This window comes from Chiloscyllium punctatum, chromosome 1 (assembly GCF_047496795.1).
Source record: "Chiloscyllium punctatum isolate Juve2018m chromosome 1, sChiPun1.3, whole genome shotgun sequence".
Classification (NCBI taxonomy): Eukaryota; Metazoa; Chordata; class Chondrichthyes; order Orectolobiformes; family Hemiscylliidae; genus Chiloscyllium; species Chiloscyllium punctatum.
Window position 1 is genome coordinate 67,012,451 of NC_092739.1, and position 24,581 is coordinate 67,037,031.

Here is a 24,581-nt window from a genome sequence, read left to right on the forward strand (position 1 = left end):
ACCGTGTCTCAGCAGAATTCATCACTTTGTAAAAAGGAAACTTCAAAAGAACTGTAGCTTAAAGCAACTGACCTGCTGTACATGTTTTACTGCAAACGTGCACCTGTCACACAGAGCCATATCTACAATTCCAGTTATACAAGTTCATAAGAAATGAACATATATCACAGCATATAAAAACAAAATATTGCTACAAGTCTGCAATTGTGCCATAAAGTGATTATTTGCCAAACTCTGTCAGGAAAGGTCACATCAGATTACAAGCTGATAGTGTATGGGCACATTTACATCACAAACTGCTTTTATGGTGTTCAGCACACCCTGTATGTTACCTACAGCATTGATACTTATGCCTAGTGACATGAGAAAAAGTCACTGCTCTGGTTACAGCACTGGATAATTAATGGATTTGTGTTGATATCTTGTAGTCCATTTTGTGACCTTTAAGCTAAATGTTGTACAAACTAAGTTACAAACTTCACCAAATCCTGTAGAACATATATTGGATTTGTTACTGACCCAATGAGTTGTTACAAAGATATGCTCATGCCAAATATGGTTTCTGAACTCATCAACTGGAGACAGACAAATGAACTTCTAAAAGACAGTTTTTAAGCCAAAACGGAGACACCAATCCAAACCAAAAACCGCAATTTCTCCTCAGCAAAATAGGAGCACTTTATTCGAATTGGCTTTCTGACATTTACACAGAGGGTGCAGAGGGAAGATAGCAAATTACCAGAATGAGCACAGCAATGTTACAAGGTCTGCGTATCAGCTTTTTACCATCTTTATTAATGACTAGAATATTCAATTTTGGACTTTCATTTCAGTTTGTGGATGACACTAATATGAGATGGACAGCAAGTAATGCAGATGGGATCAATGGAGTTGCAAAGAAATGAAGTTCGATTAAGTGTATGTGTAAAAGAGAATTTAATATCCACTTCAATTCAAGATAGATAACTCATAGTATTTTCTGAATAGTGAGAGATACGAATTGTAGACAAGCCCCAAGATGCAAGAGAAGCACACCAGGTACATGAAAGAATTGAAGACTGTGGCATTCTATCATGCCCTGCTTTTTCACAAAAACGAAGAACAGGATTACATAAAAGGAAAAAGTGGTCAAATCAGTTTCTTACCAGTTTCAGAAATAATTGTAACAGTCTCTAGTTTGGAAGGCTTCACAGATTTGGTGGTGCAAGAGTTTTTCTTAGATTTCTTGTCTGGAGGAGTCTCTTCAGATTCAGAATCTGCAAAGTAAAACATGTGTTTTACTAAATCTATCTAACCAGGAACACACTATTATCCCATGGAATATGAGCAAGGTCAGCATTTAGTGCCTCCTTTGGGAGGTAATGGTGATGAGCAGTTAACTTTTTGAATTCCTGAAATCTATCTGGTGCAGGTGCACCTACAGCACTGGAAAGGAGTTCCAGAAGACTGACCCGCCAACATTGCAGAAACAACAAATTTATCTTCCAAGTCAGGGTGGTGTGTGGCTTAGACAGTGAGTTGCAAGTGGTGGTGTTCACATGCACCTGCTACCTTATCCATTGAGGTGGCTGTGGTCACCAATTTGTTAAGTGCAGTTTAAGGAATCTTGGTGAATTGCTGTATGTATCTTGATGCTGGCACTGTACATTGTTGAAGAAGGAATAAAATGGTGGTTGAAGTATGGATCGAGCAGGCTTGTTTTCTCCCGAATGGAGTCAAGCTTCTCAAGTATTGGAGTTTCACACATCTAGTCAAATGGAGAATATTCCATATTTTCCTAAGCTGTGCTTTGTAGATGGGTTACAGGTTTTGAATGATGAAGCGAGTTATTTGCCATAGAATTCTGACCCTCCGACTTTGCTCTTACTGCTGCAATGTCTACACGGCTGGGCCAACTCAATTTGTCATCAATGTTGTTGTTGATAATGGGGGAAATTCAGCAACATTATGATCATTTAATATCAAGGATAGCTTGTTAGATTCTCTCTTTTTGGTGACAGCCATTCCTTGGCACTGGCACGACCCAATGTTATTTGTCACTTACCAGCCGAAGAATTGATTTTATAAATCACAAAAAAACAACTTTACCTGAATCATAAATAATGTGTTTTTTTCTGTGCACTGGCTTTTGCTTTCCTGATATTGAATTGCATGAATCCTTTCCCTGAAAACACAAAGCAAATAAAGAGTAAGCCATTAGCTCAATAATGGACAGCTTTATCATCATTTAAAGCTGTGATACAAATTGGCTGTTTGTGTACCTGCACATTATTTCATTGAAATATTAGAGTGTGAAACACTCAGAACTTTAAAGCAGACATAAGGTAACTGACCTTGGTATCAGTTTTCTTCTTTGTATCTGAAGTTCCCTTGCCAACATTTTTAGCCCGATTCCTTTCCAAAGTCTCACTCCCAGGTTTCTTCCCAGTAGAAAGGCCACCAAAGAATCTTCTGATGTCCTAAGAATATAAAATAATAAAATTCTTAAACACAACTGGTAAACTTACTGAGAGATAATTATGTTACCACAGAAGTATAGGTCAGTGCCCCAAAGTTCAGAATGGGTTAACAACATATGCACATTCAAAAATACTATCAGTCGCAAAACAAAACAACACATTTGAATAAGTAGGAATATTACAAGAATAATATTATGTTGAATATAATTACACGATGGGAAGAAATCATGACTTATAATAGCAAAATACAAATATAGAATAGATTAAACAAACAAAATTCTCCACACAGGGACCAATATCAAATAGACCTCCAGGTTACTATAGACAAAAAAACTTAGCCATCAGTAATTAGATATAGCAGTTGTACAGTATTACGCCTTTCTATAACAAAGAGGCCAAACCAGGCAATTTTAGAACTTATTCCAGAAACATTTCTGTAAGCTCAAACTAATTTGTATCACTAAAACCCCCAGATTTGAATGATGCTTCCGCACGTTTTTTTTGTCAATAATCTGTGTTCCCTACTGAAAGTTATAACTATTCAAAGTTTGGGAGAAGATTTGTAGCTCGGGTGCTCGTTGCTGTGGTTCTGTTCGCCGAGCTGGGAATTTGTCTTGCAAACATTTCGTCCCCTGTCTAGGTGACATCCTCAGTGCTTGGGAGCCTCCTGTGAAGCGCTTCTGTGCTGTTTTCTCCGGCATTTATAGTGGCCTGTCTCTGCCGCTTCCAGTTGTCAGTTCGAGCTGTCCGCTGTAGTGGCCGGTATATTGGGTCCAGGTCGATGTGTTTGTTGATAGTGTCTGTGGATGAGTGCCATGCCTCTATCAACAAACACATCGACCTGGACCCAATATACCGGCCACTACAGCGGACAGCTCGAACTGACAACTGGAAGCGGCAGAGACAGGCCACTATAAATGCCGGAGAAAACAGCACAGAAGCGCTTCACAGGAGGCTCCCAAGCACTGAGGATGTCACCTAGACAGGGGACGAAACGTTTGCAAGACAAATTCCCAGCTCGGCGAACAGAACCACAACAGTTATAACTATTCACCAAGAGGCAATTTTGCAAGTGTATGTCACTACCTAACACCTGCAGTATCAGAAAGCACTCCGATCAGGAGTATCTCAGCCAAACACAGTGCTAATCTCAACTAATATTTGTACATGCATATTTTTAAAAAGAACAAACCGCGAGCAAAATAAATCCATGGGAATGTTTCCGACAACAAATCAGAGGAAACACGATCAAATGTAATGTTCTTATCAGCATCTCAGCCAAGATGAGCTGACTCTACACCAGCCCATCAAGGATATTGAAGCAAAGGAGGCCAGTTGGGCGATTAGATCTAGGTTAGCTCTTTGGCAGAGCTATCGAATTCATTAGACTCCACAGCATTCTCCCGACAGCCCTGTAGGGGTAGCACAGTGGCTCAGCAGTTAGCTTCACAACACTAGGGACCTGGGCTTGATTCCAACCTTGGCATCTGTCTATGTGGAGTTTGCACATTCTCCCCATGTCTGCATATGTTTCCAATAGGTTCTCTGGCTTTCTCCCACAGACTGAAGACATGCAAGCTAGGTGATTTAGCCATAGCAAATAAAGGGTTGGGGACTAGGTCGGGGGGGTGATGCTCTTCAGAGGGTCAGTGCAGAGTCAAATGGGCTGAATGACCACTTTTGCCACTGTAGGGGTCCTATGATCAGAGCCCCGTCAGCATTTTTTCCCTTCAAATATTTATTCATACTTCTTTTAAATGTTATTAAACCTATTTACAGCACATTTTCAGGTATTGCATTCCAGATCACAGCCTACAAAAAGAAATTTCCCCGTTAAGTCATCTCTGATTATGTTGACAATCACCGGATATCACTAAAGAGAATTGGCTCATGGATGGACAGGACTGGCAGCTTAATGTTCCAAAATACAAACGCGATAGGAAGGACAGGTGGGGGCAGCACGTGAGAGGAGGGGGAGTGGTGTTTTTAGTAAGAGATAACATTACGACTGTACTTAGGGAGGATATTCTTGGGAATATAACCATGGAGGTTATTTGGGTGGAACTGAGAAATAAGAAAGGGATTATACTGTAGACCTTCCAATAATCAGCAGGAAATTGAGAAACAAATTTGTAAGGAGATCTGTTAACTTTAAGAATAATAGGGTGGTTATGGTAGGGGATTTTAATTTCCCGAACATAGACTGGGACTGCTATAGTGTTAAGGGTTTAGGTGGAGAAGAATTTGTTAAGTGCGTACAAGACAATTTTCTGATTCAGTATGTGGATGTACCAGGCAGGACAAGTGACTGAGGTGGTCAGTGGGTAGCACCATAATTCTACTAGTGTTAAAAAAAAGCGATGGAAAAGGATAGACAGGATCTAAAAGATAAAAGTTCTAAATTGGAGGAAGGCCAATTTTGATGGTATTTGGCAAGAACTTCCAAAAGGTGTTTTTTTTTGGGGGGGGGGGGGGGCGGGTTGGGATGTTCGCAGGTGAAGGGGCACCTGGAAAATGGTTAGCCTTCAAAATTGAGATAACGAGAGTCCAGAGACAGTATATTCCTGTTAGGATGATAGGCAAGGTTGGTAGGTGCAGGGAATGCTGGATGACCAGAGGAATTGAGGTTTTAGTTAAGAAAAAGAATGAAGCAAACATCAGGTATAGACAGCAGAGATCAAGTGAATCCTGAGAAAAGTATAAGGCGGTAGGAGTATACTTAAGAGGGAAATCAGGAGGGAAAAACAGAGACGTGAGATAGCTTTGGCAAATAAGGTTAAGGAGAATCAAAAGGGATTTTATAAATACGTTAAGGACAATGGGTAACTAGGGAGCAAACAGAACTCCTCAAAGTTCAGGAAGGCAGCCTGTGTGGAACCACAGGAGATGGGGGAGATACTAAAATGAGTATTTTGCATCAGTGTTTATTGTGGAGAAGGATATGGAAGGCACAGAATGTGGAGAAGCCAATGGTGGCATCTTGAAAAATGTCCACATTAGAGATGGTGGTGTTGGATGTCTTTAAACACAAACGTGGATAAATCCCCAGGACCTAATCAGGTGTACCCTAGAACTCAGTGGGAAGCTAGGGAAGTGATTGTTGGACCCAGTCAAAGGTGAGGTGCCAGAAGAGAAAGGAGGTAAGGAAGAGCCAGGGAACTATAGAACAGTGAGCCTGACATTGATGGTGGGCAAGTTGTTGGAGGGAATCCAGAGGTACAGGAGTTACATGTATTTGGTAGGCAAGGACTGATTTGGGATAGTCAGCATGGCTTTGTGCATGGGAAATGTCTCAATAGCTTGATTGAGTTTTTTGAAGAAGTAACAAAGAAGATTGATGAGGGCAGAGCAGTAGACGTGATCTATATAGATTTCAGTAAGGCGTTTGACCAGGTCCCTCATGGCAGAGGAACTAGCCAATTGGATATAGAGCTGGCTTAAAAGGTAGAAGACAGAGGGTGGCTTTTCAGACTGGAGGCCTGTGATCAGTGGTGTGCCACAAGGATCAGTGCTGGGTCCACTGCTTTCATCATTTATATAAACGATTTGGATGAGAACTTAGGAGGCATAGTTAGTAAGTTAGCAGATGACATCAAAATTAAAGGTGTAGTGGACAGCAAAGAAAGTTACCTCAGAGTACAATGGGATCTTGATCAGATGGACCAATGGGCTGAGGCATTGCAGATAAAGTTTAATTTAGGTAAATGTAAGGTGCTGCATTTCAGCAAAACAAATCAGGGCAGGACTTATACACTTAATGGTAAGTTCCTGGGAAGTGCTGCTCAACAGAGACCTTGGAGTGCAGGTTCATAGTTCCTTGAAAGTGGAGTTGTAGGTAGATAGGATAGTGATTAAGGCATTTGGTATGCTCTCCTTTACTGGTTGGGAGGCTGGGGCGGTTTTCCCTGGAGCGCCGTAGGCTGAGCAGTGACCTTATAGAGGTTTACAAAATGAGGGCCATGGATGTGGCAAACAGACAAGGTTTTTTTCCCTGGGTAGGGGAGTCCAGAACTAGAGGGCATAGATTTAGCATGAGGGGGGGAAAAAAGATTTAAAAAGACCCAAGGGTGGTGCATGTATGGAGTGAGCTGTCAGAGGAAGTGGTGGAGGCAGGTACAATTACAGCATTTAAAAGGCATCTGGATGGGTATGTGAATAAGGGTTTAGAGGGATATGGGCCAAATGCTATCAAATGGGACGAGGTTAATTTAGGATATCTGGTCGACATGGGCGAGTTGGACCAAAGGGTCTGTTTCCATGTTGTACACTTCTATGACTTTAAATCTTTCACTATCAACTATTGTTACTGAACATAATTGTTATTTACTTACTCAATCAGGAACATCCTCTATCAAATCTCCTTTTAACATTCTCTGGTCTAAGAATAGCCTCAAATCACTCTACATAACCGCTCTACCCTATTGCCTTTCTACTAATTCTCTACCATACCCCTTTGAAATGCGGGGCTGAGCTAAGGTCTGCCTTGTGTTTTATAAATGCTTCAAACCAGAGATTCAAGAGAGTCGGGGGCAGAGGTCAGTACTGTGTCCATCACTAAGGAGAAGGTGCAAGGAAGCTGAAAGGTCAGGGAGGGTCCCAGAGGTCTGGCAAATAGCTAGGGTAACACCTACAATTAAGGAAGGAGGGAGCCAGAAGACAGGAAGCTATAGGCTCTTTAGTCTCACCTCTGTCACTGTTAAGATTTTAAGAGTCCACTATTAAGGATGAGAAGATCGCAGAGTGCTTAGAAGTGAATGGGACTGAGTTAGCACAGCTTCATAATGGGGAAGTCGTGCCTGACAAATCTATAAAACAAGTTAGACATAACACAGCCAGTGGTTATCTTCTATTTTGATTTCCAGAAGGCGTTTGACAAGATGTCACACAGGTGATTGCTAAGAGGCCAAGGTGTTAAAGGGAAGGTACTGGCATAGAGGATTGGCTGACTGGCAGAGGGCAGAGAGTAAAAAAAAAGAGAAAAGGGATTGTTTTTCAGGATGGCAGCAGTAACCTGTGGAGTTCAGCAGGGGGCCATGTTGGGACCATAGCTACTCAAGTTTTACATTAGCAATCTGGAAAAGGGAACTGAGGACATTGATGCTAAACTTGCAGCTGATAAAATATACAGGGAAATGTTGAGGTAGCAGGAGGCTGCAAAAAGGACTTGGACAGGCTAGGAGAGTGGGCAAAGAAGTGACAATAGAATATAATGCAGACAAGTGTGAGGTTATTCACTATGGTAGGAAGAGGAGGCATTGACCATTGTTTTCAACATGGGAAGACTTCAGAAATCTGAAGCACAACGGACTTGAGAGTCCTAGTTCAGGATTCTCCCATGGTCAAGATATAGTTCAGTTGGTAGTTAGGAAGGCAAATGCAATGTTAGCATCCATTTCAAAACAGCAAGAGTACAAGAGCAGAGATGAACTGCAGAGGCTCCACAAGGGTCTGGGCAGATGGCATTTGGAATAAGAGAGCAGTTTTTGAACACCATATCTAAAATATAAAGGAGGATAGTAAAAGCTTTTTTAGGTATGTGAAAGGCAAAAAAATGGTTAAGACTAAAACTGGGCCCTTGAAGACAGAAACAGGAGAATATATTATGGGGAACAAAGAAATGGCAGAAGAATTGAATTATTACTTCAGATCTGTGTTCACTGGGGAAGACACAGGCAATCTCCCAGAGGTAACAGTGGCTGAAGGGAATTTATATTTGCCAGGAATTGGTGTTGAAGAGACTGTTAGGTCTGAAGGCTGATAAGTCCCCAGGGCCTGATGGTCTACATCACAGGGAACTGAAGGAGGTGGCTCTAGAAATCGTGGACGCGTTGGTGATTATTTTCCAGAGTTCAATAAATTCAGGATCAGTTCCTGCGGATTGGAGGGTGGCTAATGTCGTACCACTTTTTAAGAAAGATGGGAGAGAGAAAGCAGGAAATTATAGACCAGTTAGTCTGACCTCAGTGATGGGAAAGATGCTGAAGTCAATTATAAACTCTGAAATTACGACACATCTGGATAGTAGCAACAGGATAGGTCAGAGTCAGCATGGATTTATGAAGGGGAAATCATGCTTGACTAATCTTCTGGAATTTTTTGAGGATATAACTCTGAAGATGGACAAGGGAGATCCAGTAGATATAGTGTACCTGGACTTTCAGAAAGGTTTTGATAAAGTCCCACATAGGAGGTTAGTCAGCAAAATTAGGACGCATGGTATTGGGACAAAGTACTGACTTGGATTGAAAATTGGTTGGCTGACAGGAAACACAGTAGTGATAAACGGCTCCTTTTCAGAATGGCAGGCAGTGACCAGTGGGGTACCACAGGGATCAGTGCTGGGACCGCACCTTTTTACAATATATGTTAATGATATAGAAGATGGTATTAATAGTAACATTAGCAAATTTGCTGATGATACTAAGCTGGGTGGCAGGGTGAAATGTGAGGAGGATGTTAGGAGATTACAGGGTGACCTGGACAGGTTAGGTGAGTGGACAGATGCATGGCAGATGCAGTTTAATATGGATAAATGTATGGTTATCCACTTTGGTTGCAAGAACAGGAAGGCAGATTACTACCTAAATGTAATCAAGTTAGGTAAAGGGGCAGTACAAAGAGATCTGGGTGATCTTGTACATCAGTCAATGAAGGTAAGCATGCAGGTACAGCAGGTAGTGAAGAAAGCTGATAGCATGCTGGCCTTAATAACAAGAGGGATTGAGTATAGAAGCAAAGTGGTTCTTCTGCAGCTGTACAGGGCCCTGGTGAGACCACACCTGGAATATTGTGTGCAGTTCCAGTCTCCAAATTTGAGGAAATACATTCTGGCTATTGAGGGAGTGCAGCGTAGGTTCACGAGGTCAATTCCTGGAATGGAGGGATGACCTTACACTGTAAGACTGGAGTGACTGGGCTTGTATTCCCATGAGTTTAGAAGACAGAGGGGATCTGATTGAGACATAAGATTATTAAAGGATTGGACACTCTGGAGGCAGGAAACATGTTTCCGCTGATGGGCGAGTCTCAAACCAGAGGACACAGCTTAAAAAACTGGGGTAGACCATTTAGGACAGAGATGAGGAGAAACTTCTTCACCCAGAGAGTGGTGGGTGTGTGGAATGCTCTGCCCCGGAAGGCAGTGGAGGCCCAGTCTCTGGATTCATTTAAGAAAGAGTTGGATAGAGCTCTCAAGGATAGTGGAATCAAGGGTTATGGAGATAAGGCAGGAATAGGATACTGATTAAGGATGATCAGCCATGATCAGAATAATGGTGGTGCAGGCTTGAAGGGCAGAATGGCCTACTCCTGCACCTATTGTCTAAGGATGAACGCGCTGGCTTCAGATGGGATCCAGAGGAAGTATACAAGAATGATCCTGGGGATGAAGGGCTTGACATATGAGAAGTGGTTAAGGGTCTGTACTCAATGGAGTTTGGAAGGATGAGGGGGAATTGAAACATACAGAATAATGAAAGGTCTGGATAGAGTGGATATGGAGAAAATGTTCCCAATAGTAGAAGACACTAAGACCAGAAGGCGCACACAGTCTCAGAGTGAAGGGATGACCATTTAAATGAGGGATTTCACCAGCCAGAGAGTGGTTGATCTGTGGTACTCATCGCCACAAATGGCTGTGCAGGCCAAGTCATTGAGTGTGTTTAAGTCAGGAATAGATAGGTTCTTGATTAGTAGGGGGATCAAAAGTTATGGGGAGAAGGCAGATAATAAGATTTAGAAACGTATCAGCCATGATCAAATGGCAGTGCAGACTCAATGAGCTGAATGGCCTAATTCTACTCCTGTATCTTTTGGTCTAACCTTTCTATTTCCTTGGGCAGCCATCCAGGTAGGAGTGGGAGTGGAGACAGAATTATAAAGCTGCATAAATTGGACACACTTTCTGATAGTGTGGGAAAGTTTTCTTTATTTATTCACAGGATGAGGGCCTCGCTGGCTGGGCAGCATTTATTAGCCATCCTTAAAAGCCCAGAGGGCAGTTAAGAGACAACCATTTGCTGTGGGTCAGGAGTCATGTAGGCCAGACCAGGTAAGGATGGCAGTTTCCTTCCCTAAAGGACATTAGTGAACCAGATGGGTTTTTCCGACAGTCAACAATGGATTCATGGTCATCATTATCTGGAATTAAGAGTCTATTTACTGAATTCAAATTCCACCATCTGCCATGGCAGGATTCGAACCTGGGTCCCCAGAATGTTAACTGGGTCGCCGAATTAACAGTTTAGCAATAAATACAACTAGGCCATTGCCTCCCCTGCCAAAGTAAAATAAAGCATGGTTCTTTGGAATGTACATATTGGGGAGAAAGATGGCAACGGGAGGAAACAAAGTCTGGCACAGCTGCAACTGTCTTTTGCTTTTGTCATGTCATCAGCCTACTAAAACTGCCTACTGTTGAGTAAAGATTTCCATTAAATATTGTTTTTCAATCAGAGTTACATTTTGGTAGCAGCATTAATGAGATGGTGCTGCTTCTTCCAGAAGTAGAGATTCACCTTAATGATTCCACTGGCTAAAACACGACTGGGGTTTCATTCCTTTGGGACAACACAGATAGTAAAATAGTGCTCAGCAACTTGAGACAAAGAAAGTAAGTAGATGAAGAGAAAAAAAAATTAGAAAAAAAATCTTGTAATTGTTTCATTATGATCAAATGAACAACCTGCTTTGCTCACCACTGCACATTTCATAGCGTCATAGAGATGTAAGGCACGGATACACACCTTTTGGTCGAACTCGTCCATGCCGACCAGATATCCCAACCAAATCTAGTTACACCTGTCAGCAACTGGCCCATACCCCTCCGTTCCTATTCATATACCCATCCAGATGTCTTTTAAATGTTGCAATTGTACTAGCCTCCACCACTTCTTCTGCCAGCCCATATCACACACACACACCACCCTCTGTGAGGATGTTGCCCCTTAGGTCTCTTTTATATCTTTTGCTTTATTTTCTTGTGGTTAGCAGCTACAGTCCAAAGACTGAAGTAAAACATTGTTATACAGGTATCATAAATCCTAAGAAATCCTGAGACATCTGAAAAACACTGACAAAGTGGAGAAAGCATAACATCATATTTTCCAAAGGTGCCAAAGATTATTAGCATCCCAGCAATCAAATAGATTAACCATCTCCTAGTGTTCAATGAAACCACACTGCCTCCCAGGGCTTCCCTTCAGAAATTTTTATTCATGCCAATGATGGGAGAATTCCAGGATCTTCCTGTTTGAAAGATCACCATAGTGTATCCTACTGAAGTAACCAAACATATTTCAAATCAACTCAAACAAGCAAGAGGTCAAATCTAAACAAAATTTAAGTCTAAATCAATGAGACATGAGAAAACCAGTCCCTCACTTCTGGAGTATTTCTGACAGAAGCCAATCACCACACACATGCAACTAAAGCCAACAGTCAAAACACCACATTTAAGTAGCGTATTAAGTTAAGGAAAAATGTCCAAACCACTTAATGGGAAAGTTATTGTACTACATTTGAGAGAAGTGACCAAAATCTTGTTACAGAGATAGGTTTGAAGAAGTGTCCATAAAAAAGCAAGCATGATTTTCTTTTGGCAGGGAAGATTTAGGGAGAAGAGCTTAGACATCAGTCAGCATAACCACAAATGGTCAGGCAGATAAAAATCAAGGTTGTGCAAGAGATCACAGTTATAAGAACGTAGAAGAAAGTGAGAACTGCAGATGCTGGAGATCAGAGTCAAAAAAATCTGCCACTGGAAGAGCACAGCAGATCAGGCAGCACCCAAGTAGCAGGAGAATCGATGTTTCGGGAATAAGCCCTTCATCAGGAGTGAGAGATGAAGGGCTTATGCCCAAAACTTCAATTCACCTGCTCCTCGGATGCTGCCTGATATGCTGTGCTTCTCCAGTGCCACACTTTTGATTTATAAGAATGCAGTCAATTCAGAGTTAAGCTTGATGGAGAATGTGCAGAAAGGAAAGAATTGGCCCTTGGAGGGACATGACAACAAGAAGAATGGAAAATTCTGAAGCCGCAGCCAAAGGTCACCAAGTACATGTAATGTCTGAATAGGGTCTGGCAAGAGTCAGGATCTGGGCAGATGAGCTCAAGTTTAACAGAGCAGAAATAGGTGGTTGGAAAGGAGAGCAAAGAAGTCAATCTGTTTCCTCTTCCCTCTCCAGGAAACCTGATAAAACAGCTTCCAATTACACTGTCAGAGTAATATCCGCGCAACTATTCTTTCCTGAGGTAGCCATTGGCAATAACGCACATCATTTTCAGTACATCTACAGAGGAACTTCGATTATCCAGAGGACACGGACAGGGAATATTTCATTTGATTAATCGAATTCCAAACAATCGAATGCCAGATAACGTAGTTTAGCAGAACATCGGGACCACGTCATCTTGCCAGGTAATCCAATATTCGGATAACTGAATACCGGATTATCGATGTTTCTCTGTACTCTCTAGTTGAGCATTAAAAATTAATAGGTCCATTCAAAAATGATTGAACTCTATGCAAGTAGAACATAATTACAACTGATTCGATTGCTCCTGTTTCAAGCACTTGAACATAATTCCTAGCTGTAATTTAGTCTTTTTCCAAAAACATCAACAGTTCAATTAAAAAAAAGGGTAAATTAATATTCCCAAGTACTTTGTTATTGCTAACATTTATTGCAAGATGCACTCTTACTCAATAATCTTATCAACAACACATGCGGTGGCATTGTCAACCAACAGTTGAATTGGTGTTGCATGGTGCACTACAACCCAGTTAAGCCTAGAACTTATCATACTGGTAAAGAGAAAGAATCCACAGCTCAAGACTCCACTTACAAATGCCATTAAATAATGCATAAACCCACAATTGCATTATATTTCTCACAGAAACTAACTTCAACCTTCAAAAGATTAATCAAAGCCAACCTTTTAAAAATAAAAATTATTCCAGCAACTCAATAATAATCCACAGCAGTGGCCAGGAACTGACAGGATTTCAAATTGCTAGCCCCATACATTAGCGTTTTGTTACATTAAAACAAGATATTGATTTGATGGGATGGATGAGTAAATTAAATCCAGCCATGTAACCAACCAGCTACTTCAAAAATGGAAGGCAGGGCATTTTGAGAGCATGAGCACAGTAACAGTTATTTAGATTACTTGCAAAATCAAGGGAGGTGGTTAATCATTATGAAAAGCAAGTCCAGTCATGAAGCAAAATTGTGAGAGAAGGATTATATGGCAAACACAGAAGCACATATAAAGGCAAGGAGGGTGTTTGGTGGAATTCATTAACAAGTACACAATGCAATGTTTGGTTGCAGTACGACAAAAAGAAAGGTGACTGGTGGAATACCAGAAAGGGATCACAATTAAGAATGAGTGACTACACTGGATTGTTCCCTACTTCTATTGGTGCTTTGCTTAAAAAGGCAAGAAAACTCTCATTTATAAGACTTGCATTTATCATAATTCAGGATTAATTCAACATAGCTGAAAATGTGTTGCTGGAAAAGCACAGGTCAGGCAGCATCCAAGGAACAGGAGAGATCCTGTTCCAGCATCTGCAGTCCTCACTTTCTCCTCGATTAATTCAACATAGCCTACTTACTGCAAAAGCAAAAATAAACAAGCTGAAAAGTTAGCAAAAAGTAATTTGATGACCTGCTGGATCAGTTCAGTGGAACGGAAAGATTCAAATAAATTCCAGACCCAAACAAAAAACAAAAAGAATTGCAGATACTGGAAATCAGAAAGAAAAAGAATTGCTCAAAAAGCAAGCATCTGTGGAGAGAAAGCACAGTTAATGTTTTGGGTCCAATAATCCTTCTTCAGAATGTTAACTTTGAATTTACTTTGTGGAGAGAAAGCAACGTTCAATACTGAATTTGCTGATTCAGCAAAGACAGCATTAAGACCCCGCCACATAACCTTTTTTCACTTCTGCCCTCTATCACCTGCATGGATATAGACATGAGATGAAGATACACCCAACTGTGATATCCGACCTGCTCACAATGAATAAAAAAACCACTGGGCAAAGCATAAAACAGTAACCAGCCATAACCTACTGAAGTGTCTACATCAAAAGAAGAAAGAAAGGATCAGCTTAGTTCACACTTCTGTCCCAACCTTAACTGAATGACCTCACTGATGCATATTAAAATATAACCTTTTGACTGAAAACATAAATCTGGTCATCTGCTATTCCTGGCTTGTGTAGCCCTCAACTGCAGTTCTGGTATGAAAAAGAAAACAAAAATTTTAGTTTTTCTAATCAAAACATTTATTTAACATTTTGTTACAAGAACAGCAAAATGTGTTACAGCTGACCACAAAATGCACGTACATCAAGGTAAACTTTCAAACTGGAATTATGTAAGGCTTATAACAAATTCTTAAATCAGGTGAAAGCCTACACTTTAGTCAAACTGATAACTACACCCACATAGCGAAAGCAGTCAGTGCCCCTACACGTCCATCTTCCCTCCTTTTTACACAAAAGCAGTTCCACCAATCTAGCTCCAACCAGATTTCTGTTCTGCTTTTATGTAATCCATTGCCAACTTAATCCACAATGGGGATGTCACCTCAGTTCCCCCTTCAGACAATAATTATTTCACCAGGAAAACCAACATGCTGCTTGGTCCTAAAATACAAAAGTTCACAAAATTAATCCCATCAATTCACAGATACACATTCAACATTCATTGAATATTTACATAAACTTCATAGAAGCCCTATGGGCTTAATGTCAAAATAAAAGGAGCTACCAATTTAAGACTGAAATAACAAGGAATTGCTTCAATCAGGGGGTTGAGTACCTTTGAAACTCTGTGCCCACAGTTCTCTGTGGCAAAGAGTCCTTGTGCATATCTAAGGCTGAGATAAATACATTTTTGATCAGTGTGGGAAATAAAAAGTTATGGGGAAAACAGAGGAAAATGGATGTGAGCATGTTGGATCACCATGATCTTATCGAATGGCAGAGCAGGCTCAAGGGTCTGAACAGCCTAATCCTGTTCCTATTTTTATGGTTTTAACTGCCTGCCAACAATGCCATATTTTTCCATTAATCTTGAAGAATTAAAAAGGTAACATTTAGGCCAACTGAAGTAGGTACAGGGATTATCTGTCTTTTTAAAAAAAATAACCTAAGAGAGAGGAAAAATAAAACTGCTGATTTATTTTAAAACACAATCGCAAAAATTAGACACTTACAAATACTTAAATTTACTCGACTCAGGTTTGATTATGAACCCCTCCAGCTGATATATCTTCTAACTTAGATTAGTAAGAACACTGTAACAGCACTTTTGGAAACTGTATCGTTTACAATCCTACCTCATCATGTGCATTTCATGTCAGTTGCTGTAATGGTTCAATTCTGCATTGTCATGATGTTAAAATAGGCTCATTTTCTGCACAGCACCTCTTGTTCAGCATGGGATGTTGCAGTTATGCCACAGCAGAATAAAATTAGAAGAGAAAGCAGGTTTTCATAGTGGCAGTCTTTGAAGTTATGAACAATCGAATGTTCCTGACCAACATATTGTACCGTCATGCACAGAAACCGCAGTTTAAGGTTTTTGTTCAGTACACACACTTCCTGTCTGCACAGGTGCAATGTGTTTAGCACAAGTCAACATCAAAATATACTTTTTTGGGTCACTTTGTAGCCTCAAAGAAAGAAGCAATAAAAAAAGAACAAGGAGAGAAACAGCAAGGATGATCATATCTAAAAAATCCAATTTCTGTCTTCCTTGGACTGACATTCTGCACAATAATGGTCAAAGTATATTAATCAACTTCATCCTCCAAGAAATACTTGACATGACATCCTCAAGTCTTGCAACTTAATGCATTGGTCTCATTCTTTTTTTAAAAAAATCAAACACACCACAGCAAGCACATCTCCTGTAAGGCATTCGCTTCCAAATTCCATGGCCTTATCACTTTTTAAACACACAAGCAGGCAAAATACTCATGAATCCAGAAAAACACAGGCATTCACATAAGCCGGCCTTTAAACCAACTCCTGAACCTAGGTACAGAACTTAGTGTAAATGTTTCAGCCGTTTCTATCGCCGAAATGATCTCTCCAATTTAGCTTGACATTTCCTTCGCTGCCTCACATGTTCTGTGCACCTGGAGCAGCGAAATCTACCAAACGTGGAGCCAAGCATCACATTCAGTAAAACCAATCACTTCCCATCAGATCAATTGCACACCCGGGTGCGACGCCACAGATCAACGGCTCAATGAAGAGTCAGTCTTTATTCGCCATCCCAGTGAACCAGAAACTCAAGGCAGGTTTAACAACACCCCTCCCCCCGGGAACCTTTCCCCTGAAACCGGCACCGGGGGGAGGGGCGGCTGACCCCGGTACAGCCGGCAGTCACCCGAGGCCGAGCCCTCCACCCCCCACCCGCAAAACTAAAACAGAAGAAAATATTTTCTCGGCCGGGGGGGGGGGGGGGGGGGGAGTGTGATGCAACCGCGAGCGAGCAGCCCCGGGGGGGGGGGGGGGGGGGACCGCACCGTGGACTGTCCGCCCCTTTCCTTGGGGGGGGGTTACTCCCTACCCTCCCGGTGACGATGCTCCCATTGCCCTCTCCGCATTCACCCCTGAGCCTCCCTCACTATGGCGGCATTCTCTCTCTTACCCCCCCCCGTGTAATAATAGTAGTAGTAGTAGTAGTAATAGTAATAATAATAATACTGCTGCTGCTGCTGTCGCCTCCTTCACCTTCCCCAGCCCACACTCACCATGGTGGTTTATCTCCTCTCCTTCGCCGTTACATTTGGCGCCAACAATTTCAACGCGCAAGCGTGCGGCGCGCGGAGATGAGGTCATGCGGGTGACCAGGATGTGGGTGAGGTTTGATTGACGGGTGCAGCGTCCCCCCTGCAGAGGGGAGTCAATAGGCCAGTCGCGGTGTGCACTGACTCAGGGAGGCTCACTCACATTGTGAAATATTAAGTTCTATCACCGGAAACAGCTGCAATTAAAGCTGTACTTTAACATACTCGCGCAGGTTCAATAGAGGAGCAGCGCTCTGAAAACTAGTGCTTCCAAGTAAACCTGTTGGACTATAACCTGGTGTTGTGTGATTTTTTAACTTTATCCACCCCAGTCCAACACTGGCACCTCCAAAAGGTATTATTGTATTACCTTAAAAAGGATAGACTAAGTTAAGGTACACCATTTTACTCCCAGTGTAGCCTTCAGCTCCTGGAAACTTCTATTAATGAATAAGATCATTGCTCTTCTGCAAACCTGACTTCACAAAACCACCCATATCCCTAAATATTTTCACATTACCAGAATCACGGGAATTCACCTGATAAAGGAGCAGGGCTCTGAAAGCGTGATTCCAAATAAACCTGTTGGACTATACCCTGGTGTTATGTGACTTCTGACTTTGTCCACCTCCACTTCTTACAATATTTATGTACTTGAACTGCCAAGTTTAACCCATTCTCATAACGTATCTCTCAACTAACATCACAAAACAGATTATCATGCATGTTGATTGTGTGGAAATTGGCTGCCATGTTTCCTACAACAGCAGCTACAATTGAAAATATTACTTCACTGGCTGTAACGTTGACATGTCCTGTGGTTGAATGGTGTTACACAAATGCCAGCTGTTTCTTCAATAATCTTGTCTAATGTCACATTTCTATCTACAATGCTCACAGTGACACCTCAATGTTACTGGTAAACTTGGATTTGTGGTTGTCTATCCCAACATAAAACAAAGTGAATATCTGAGGCACTACATGTATCCCACTGGGAAATTCTGCCAATTTGAGAAGAGTCATAGAGCATGGAAACACACCCTTTGGTCAAACTCTTCCATGCCAACCAAGTTTCCTAAACTAAACTAGTCCCATTTGCTTGCAATTGGTTCATATCCCTCTAAACCTTTCCTATTCATGTACCTATCCAAATGTCTTTTAAACGTTGTAACTGAATGTGCATCTACCATTTCCACTGGCAGTTCATTCCACATACGAACTACCCAGTTTGTGAAAAAGGTGCCCTTCAGGTTCCTTTTATATCTTTTTTCTCTCACTTTAAAATTATGCCCTCTCGTTTTGAACTCCCCTACATGAGGGAAAAGACCTTTGCTACTGATCTTATCTATGCCCCTCATGATTTTATAAACCTCTATAAGGTCACCCCTCAGCCTCCAGCGCTCCAGGGAAAACAGCCCCAGCCTGTTCAGCCTCTTCCTATAGCTCAAACCCTCCAACTCTGGCAACATTCTCGTAAATCTTTTCTGAACCCTTTCAAGTTTCACAGCATCTTTCCTGTAGGAAGGAGACCAGAATTGCATGCAATACTCCAAGAGTGGTCTAACCAATTCCTGTACAACCTCAACATGACTTCTAACTCCTATAATTAATGCACTGATCAATAAAGGCAAGCATACCATACACCTTCTTCACTATGCTATAATTATCCCACAGCAGATGCTAGGCTTACTGGGCTATAATCTCTAGATATTCACCTTCACCATTCTAAAGGAATCAAAGGGTATGGGGAGATAGCCAATTTGGATGATCAGCCATGATCATATTGAAAGACTGACCAGATTCAAAGGGCCAGATGACATACCCCTGTTATTTTCTATGTTTACACTGTGGAGTGAGGTACACAATTTCCCATGGGTCCCACATCAAAAGATGGAAGTCACAGTTAAACTATTTTGCATTGTTCTCACATAATTTAAAATTTCTCACTCTAAAACCATCTAATCTAGGGAGTATATATTTTAATGTTATTGTTTCCATCACTAGTATTATTTTGCTTTTATTAATTTTATTGAATCCCTGTCCTTAATACTAGTTTCCTTGGAATTTACAAAGCAGCTGTTTCTTGGGAACACCAACACAAAGTAAGTATTCACAATGTCCTGCATTTCCACGTCCTTGTTCTGTTTTGATCATGTGGAGCTGCAACATCCTCATCTCAGGTACTTAAAGAATTATTCTATTGATTCCTGCCTTATAGCCACTTTGGTATACATCCTTGACGTGAACTTAGTTCTAAAAGGCATAATTATCAAGTTTGCAGAAGCACAGGCTTGGCAATGTATGAAATAGCAGCAGACTTAAAGGGAACATAATGCACAGACAAATTTAATGCAAAGTGTGAATAGATTAAAGAAAATCAGGAAAAGCTATACAATTTAAATGATACTGTACCACTTTAAAATTACAACAGCTGGCACTCCAATACTTTTTTTTAACATGGCCGGATAAATTGTAAAGAGTAGTAAACAAAATAACGTGATTCTTTATTGCTTGATAAATAGGCGCAAAGCGTGCACAGCAAGGGAAGTTAAGATAAAACCTTAAAATATACTTATTAGGCCTCTGTAAAAGTACCATGACCGCTCCTAGGAATCAGACCTCGGGAACTATGTCAAGGTTTCAGTGGTAATGCAGAAGACATTTATTGAAATGTCACAGGGATGAGAGTTTTCAATTACACGTGCAAAATTATATTATCCAACTGAGGTATAATCGATTCTTTCAGAAGTATGCGTGTGTTCAGGGAGTAAGGACAAACTGATTGCACTTGCCTGCTGCACACTCATTGGCCTGGATTTTCACAGTTGAAGCTGGTACAGAAAGGCACCACTCCACGTTCAGAAACACTGCCTTGAGCAGATCGATTTTCCCCCTGGCAAGGGGGTGAAATCTAGCCTACCGACCCTGGAAGGAGTAGAAATACAGATGCGGACCCTGAGTGAGGAACATGTCTCAGCTGCAAATCTATAAGGAATTCCTGCTGTGATCCCGGAAGTTGACACATAAGCTAAGGGGAGGCGTCAAGTGAACATTTGTCGCAATAGTTGTCCAACTGATTGCTGACACTGGAAGCAATGGCCCATCATGGGTTTTCCATAGAAAACTGTAGAGTTTGCTTTGCTGCCCCTAATGAAGGAGCACTTTTTAGAAAGTTAAGCTGACAAAATTTCAGACCATGCAGCATTAACTGCTCACAACAGTCTGACTCAGATTAGCATAATGTCTTGAGGAATGACAGACATCACACGCAGAAACTTTGTCCTTTCTACTCCATCTATCTTTCAAGATGAAGAATGTGATATTTTCTGATAGTATAATGTTTTATCTGATGTAGCAATGTTAACGTTATCTCCCGTAACATAAGAGACTAAGTGAGGCTAACATGGTATTGAAGAATTTAACGGACGTTTACTGCAGCTAATTATTATTTACAAATATTCTTCAGACATCCAAGTCTATGCTAACTTTAAACAATTAGATTACAGCAGAGAAGCATATTTGGAGTGATCTTGAAATCAGATGAAGTATGAAACCTTTATACCGTCACATGCTATAATACAATGGCAATATATTAGGGCAGCATGGTATCTCAGTGGTTAGCACCACTGCCTCACAGCACCAGAGATATGGTTTGAATCCAACCTTGGGCAAGTATATGCATGGAGTTTGGATGTTCTCACCGCACCTCTATGGATTTCCACCGGGTTCTCTAGGTTCCTCCCACAGTCCAAAAATGTGCAGGTTAGGTGGATTGGTCATGCTAAATTGCCAATTGGGCCCAGGCCTGTGTAGGCTAAGTGGGTTAGCCATGATAAATGCAGGGTTATGGGATAGAGAGGCGGGGTAGGATGTCTTCAGAGGATCGGTGCAGACTCAATTGGCCAAATGGCCTCTGCCTATGTTGTAGGGATTCAATAAGTATCTCTCATTAGGCAATACTGATATACTGATGATGAGATATAACACATCACCTTTACCTAAAATTTTAAAACATATCTCAAGCAGAGATGTTGTACATAGGCATATGTTGTCAATTCAATAATTGTACAAGAGTTTACCAGGCTAACATTTTAAACCAAAAACAGAAATTGCTGGAGAAATTCAGTAGACCTGGCAGCATCTGTGGAGAGAAAGCAGAGTGAAAGTTTCGGGTCCAGTGATCCTTCTTCAGAACATTTCATAGTTCAATGTAAATCTTTGGAGGTTTGACAACTAGTCCTAATTTAGTGATTGTATAACCATCCAGAGAGGCAGTGTTGTTATCTGCTGTACTTGTTTGACAACTTGGTGTCTTCCTGCTGGTTGCTGTCACTCAATAGTTTGACAGAATCATCATCATCCTCATTCTTCATGTGTGATTGCTGTACCATACATCAATTTGAGCGGGTTTCTGTCCTTCACTATGTAGCACCATTATCAGTAATTACTTTGTATGATCTGGACTGGTTGCATATTCTTGAAACCTTTTGTATTTGGATTTCTTACTTGCATTCCCTGCTGAATGACAGCCTCTACAGTGTTCTGCAGTAAAGAATCCCACAGATTAAGTCCCATCTGAGAGAAGAAATTCTCATATCTATCTTAAATGTGTGAGCCCTTATTCCACGATTATGCCTTATGGTCTTAAACTATCCCACAGCCAGAAGTATCCTTTCCATCTCTACTTTGTCAATTCTTCCAAGTCCCCTATGCCTCAATTAGGTCACCCCTCATTCTTCTAAATTCCAAACTACTCAATCCCCCCATATCTGGGATCAGCCAAATGAACATCTCTGGATTGCACTCAATGTCAGTATATCTTTCCTTAAATAAGGGGACCAAAACTGTTCACAGAATTCCAACTGTGATCTGACTAATGGATTGTACAGTTTTTAACTAGACCTCCCCAATATTATAAAACAAAGAACTGTGACTGCTGGAGATCTGAAACAAACATGACAGAAACTGCTGGAGAAACTCAGCAGTTCTGGCAACATGTTTGGAGAGAGAAACAGAGCTAACATTTTGTTTTGCCGTGAATGCTCATCCTGGCCTAAAACTTCACTCTGCCTCCTTCTGATCAGGAGGATAATCTCTGTCAACATGATGCAAAAGTAGCAGTTTGACTTTGACAAATGTACATCCAATCTTCCACTAAAACCAGTGTATTAGGATTATTTTAATGCTGGTCTAAAGTTTTATTCTAAAATACCATTCATACAAATGAAAATTTTAAAAATGAAATATATTCTAAGCTAACAAACATGCCTTAACAGTTCCACATTAACATGCATATAAGATTCACTTGTGGTTCAAAAAGTTTCAAAGGGCAGAAAGGTACATTTCTAATCCTCAGTCTGTGCTGTGATGATCAATCACATGGCTCACACTAGGAATATGCAAAGGATCTGATTTAGCAACAATGCTCCTGCCAGAGTACACAAATATATAGAATGTTGCAACCAAGATGAATCAATATCCTCAAAAGACAAAGCAACTTTCAAGGACTTCTCGTTTCAAAAAGATATATTCCCTCTATCACAGTTGAAAGTTATTGTTGACTAGCCTATCCAGGTTTACGTGAAAATAGATTTATCTCATTATCTTATTTCAGACTTGTACTGCAGAACAATTTTTTTTAGATATTACTTAAGAGCCATTTGTACTCTGCCATTAGTACTAGAATTATCCTTGGAAATATCAGTTTCAATCTGATTTCAGAATGTTATCTGATGATTTTGCATTTGTTCACATTCTTAAAATCTGTATTGTTACCAGTGTTCTGGTAATGCACCAATTTATTGTTGAACTGTGTTTTGTTATGGAGTCTGGTATGGCCTTTGCAACCAGATTCCGTGACACGTGCCTTACAGAAGTAAAGAGAAGCTGGACGAGATTTGGACAAGTGCCACATTTTGTTTTGGTGTGTTTTGCTGACTGTAGCAATAGTGTTGGCTGCACCTAAAACGTGTAAGCATTGCTGACTTCATAAATCCATTCATCCGCAAGTAATGCATCAATGACAATAAGGTCAGCTCTCATTCTTTTAAATTTCAATGAATACAGGCCCAAACTACTCAACTTATCCTCATAAGACAGTCCTTCCAAATGTGTATGAGCCTACTGAACCTTTTCTTATGACTGCTTCTAATATCAGTATATCTGTCCTTAGATAAGGGGCCTTTAACTGTTCGCAGTATTCCAGCTATGGTCTGTCTACTGCCTTGTACAGTTTTAGCACTACTGTTATATTTTATTTCCTCTGAAATAGATGCCAGCATCATTTGTCTTCCCTATTACCTGTTGAACTTGTATTTTAGCCTTTTGACATTTATACAAGAGTACTCCCAATCCCTCTATTCTCTAGCTTTCTGCAGTTTTTATCCAAATAATAATTTTCATTATGTGTTATTATATTAAGGATATATTAAATTTAATAATTTAAAATATTCTTCTGGCTAATCTGCATATGTCTCTTTGCCTTTTCATTGTGTCATCCTTACCACTTAAGAATAGGAGCAGAAATTAGGCCATTCAGCCCATCGAGTCCACTCCGCCATTCAATTAATGCTGATACATTTCTTAACCCCATTCTCACACTTTCTCCCTGTAACCTTTGAACCCCTTGACCCATCTACCTCCATCTTAAATACACTCAATGACCTGGCATCCGCAGCCTTCTGTGGCAATGAATTCCATAGATTCACCACTCTCTGGCTGAAGAAATTTCTCCTTATCTCCATTCTAAAAGAGCTTCCCTTTACTCTAAGGATGTGCCCTCAGGTCCTAGTTTCTCCTACCAATGGAAACATCTTCTCAAATCCACTCTATGCAGACCATTCAATATTTTGTAAGTTTCAATTAGATCCTACCTCATCCTTTTAACCTCCATTGAATATAACCCAGAGTCCTCAAACATTCCTCACATGGTAAGATTTTCATTACTGGGACCATTCTCGTGAAGCTCCTTTGAACACATTCCAAGGCCAGTATATCCTTCCTGAGATATGGAGCTCAACATTACACTCAACGCTCCAAATGTGGTCTCACTAGATCCTTGTAGAGAGCCTCAGAAGTACATCCCTGCTTTTATATTCAAGTCATCTCAAAATAAATGCCAATATTGCATTTACCTTCCTAACTACCAACTCAACCTGCAAATTTACCTTGAGAGAGTCCTGGACTAGAACTCCCAAGTTTCTCTGCACTTCAGACTTCTAAATTTTCACCCCATTTAGAAAAGAGCCCATACTTCTATTCTTCTTACCAAAGTGCATGACCTCACATTTCCCCATGTTGTAC

At 40.8% G+C, this 24,581-nt stretch overlaps 1 protein-coding gene and 1 long non-coding RNA gene across 2 annotated transcripts in view; both read right to left on the reverse strand.

The window, feature by feature from the left end:
• rfc1 (replication factor C (activator 1) 1) overlaps nt 1-17,346 on the reverse strand; it is an 81,775-nt gene extending 64,429 nt beyond the window's left edge. Inside the window, 5 exon segments of the mRNA XM_072567807.1 lie at nt 1,146-1,256; nt 2,089-2,164; nt 2,334-2,459; nt 17,244-17,253; nt 17,255-17,346. Of these exon segments, the coding sequence (XP_072423908.1) occupies nt 1,146-1,256; nt 2,089-2,164; nt 2,334-2,459; nt 17,244-17,253; nt 17,255-17,331 (400 nt within the window). The 5' untranslated portion in view covers nt 17,332-17,346.
• On the reverse strand, nt 14,737-16,896 carry LOC140475720 (uncharacterized). The gene is made up of 2 exons (XR_011960217.1): nt 15,819-16,896; nt 14,737-15,123 (listed from the first exon to the last, which is right to left on the reverse strand). It is a non-coding gene; the product is annotated as an uncharacterized lncRNA (long non-coding RNA).
• Nucleotides 17,347-24,581: the final 7,235 nt, after the last annotated feature.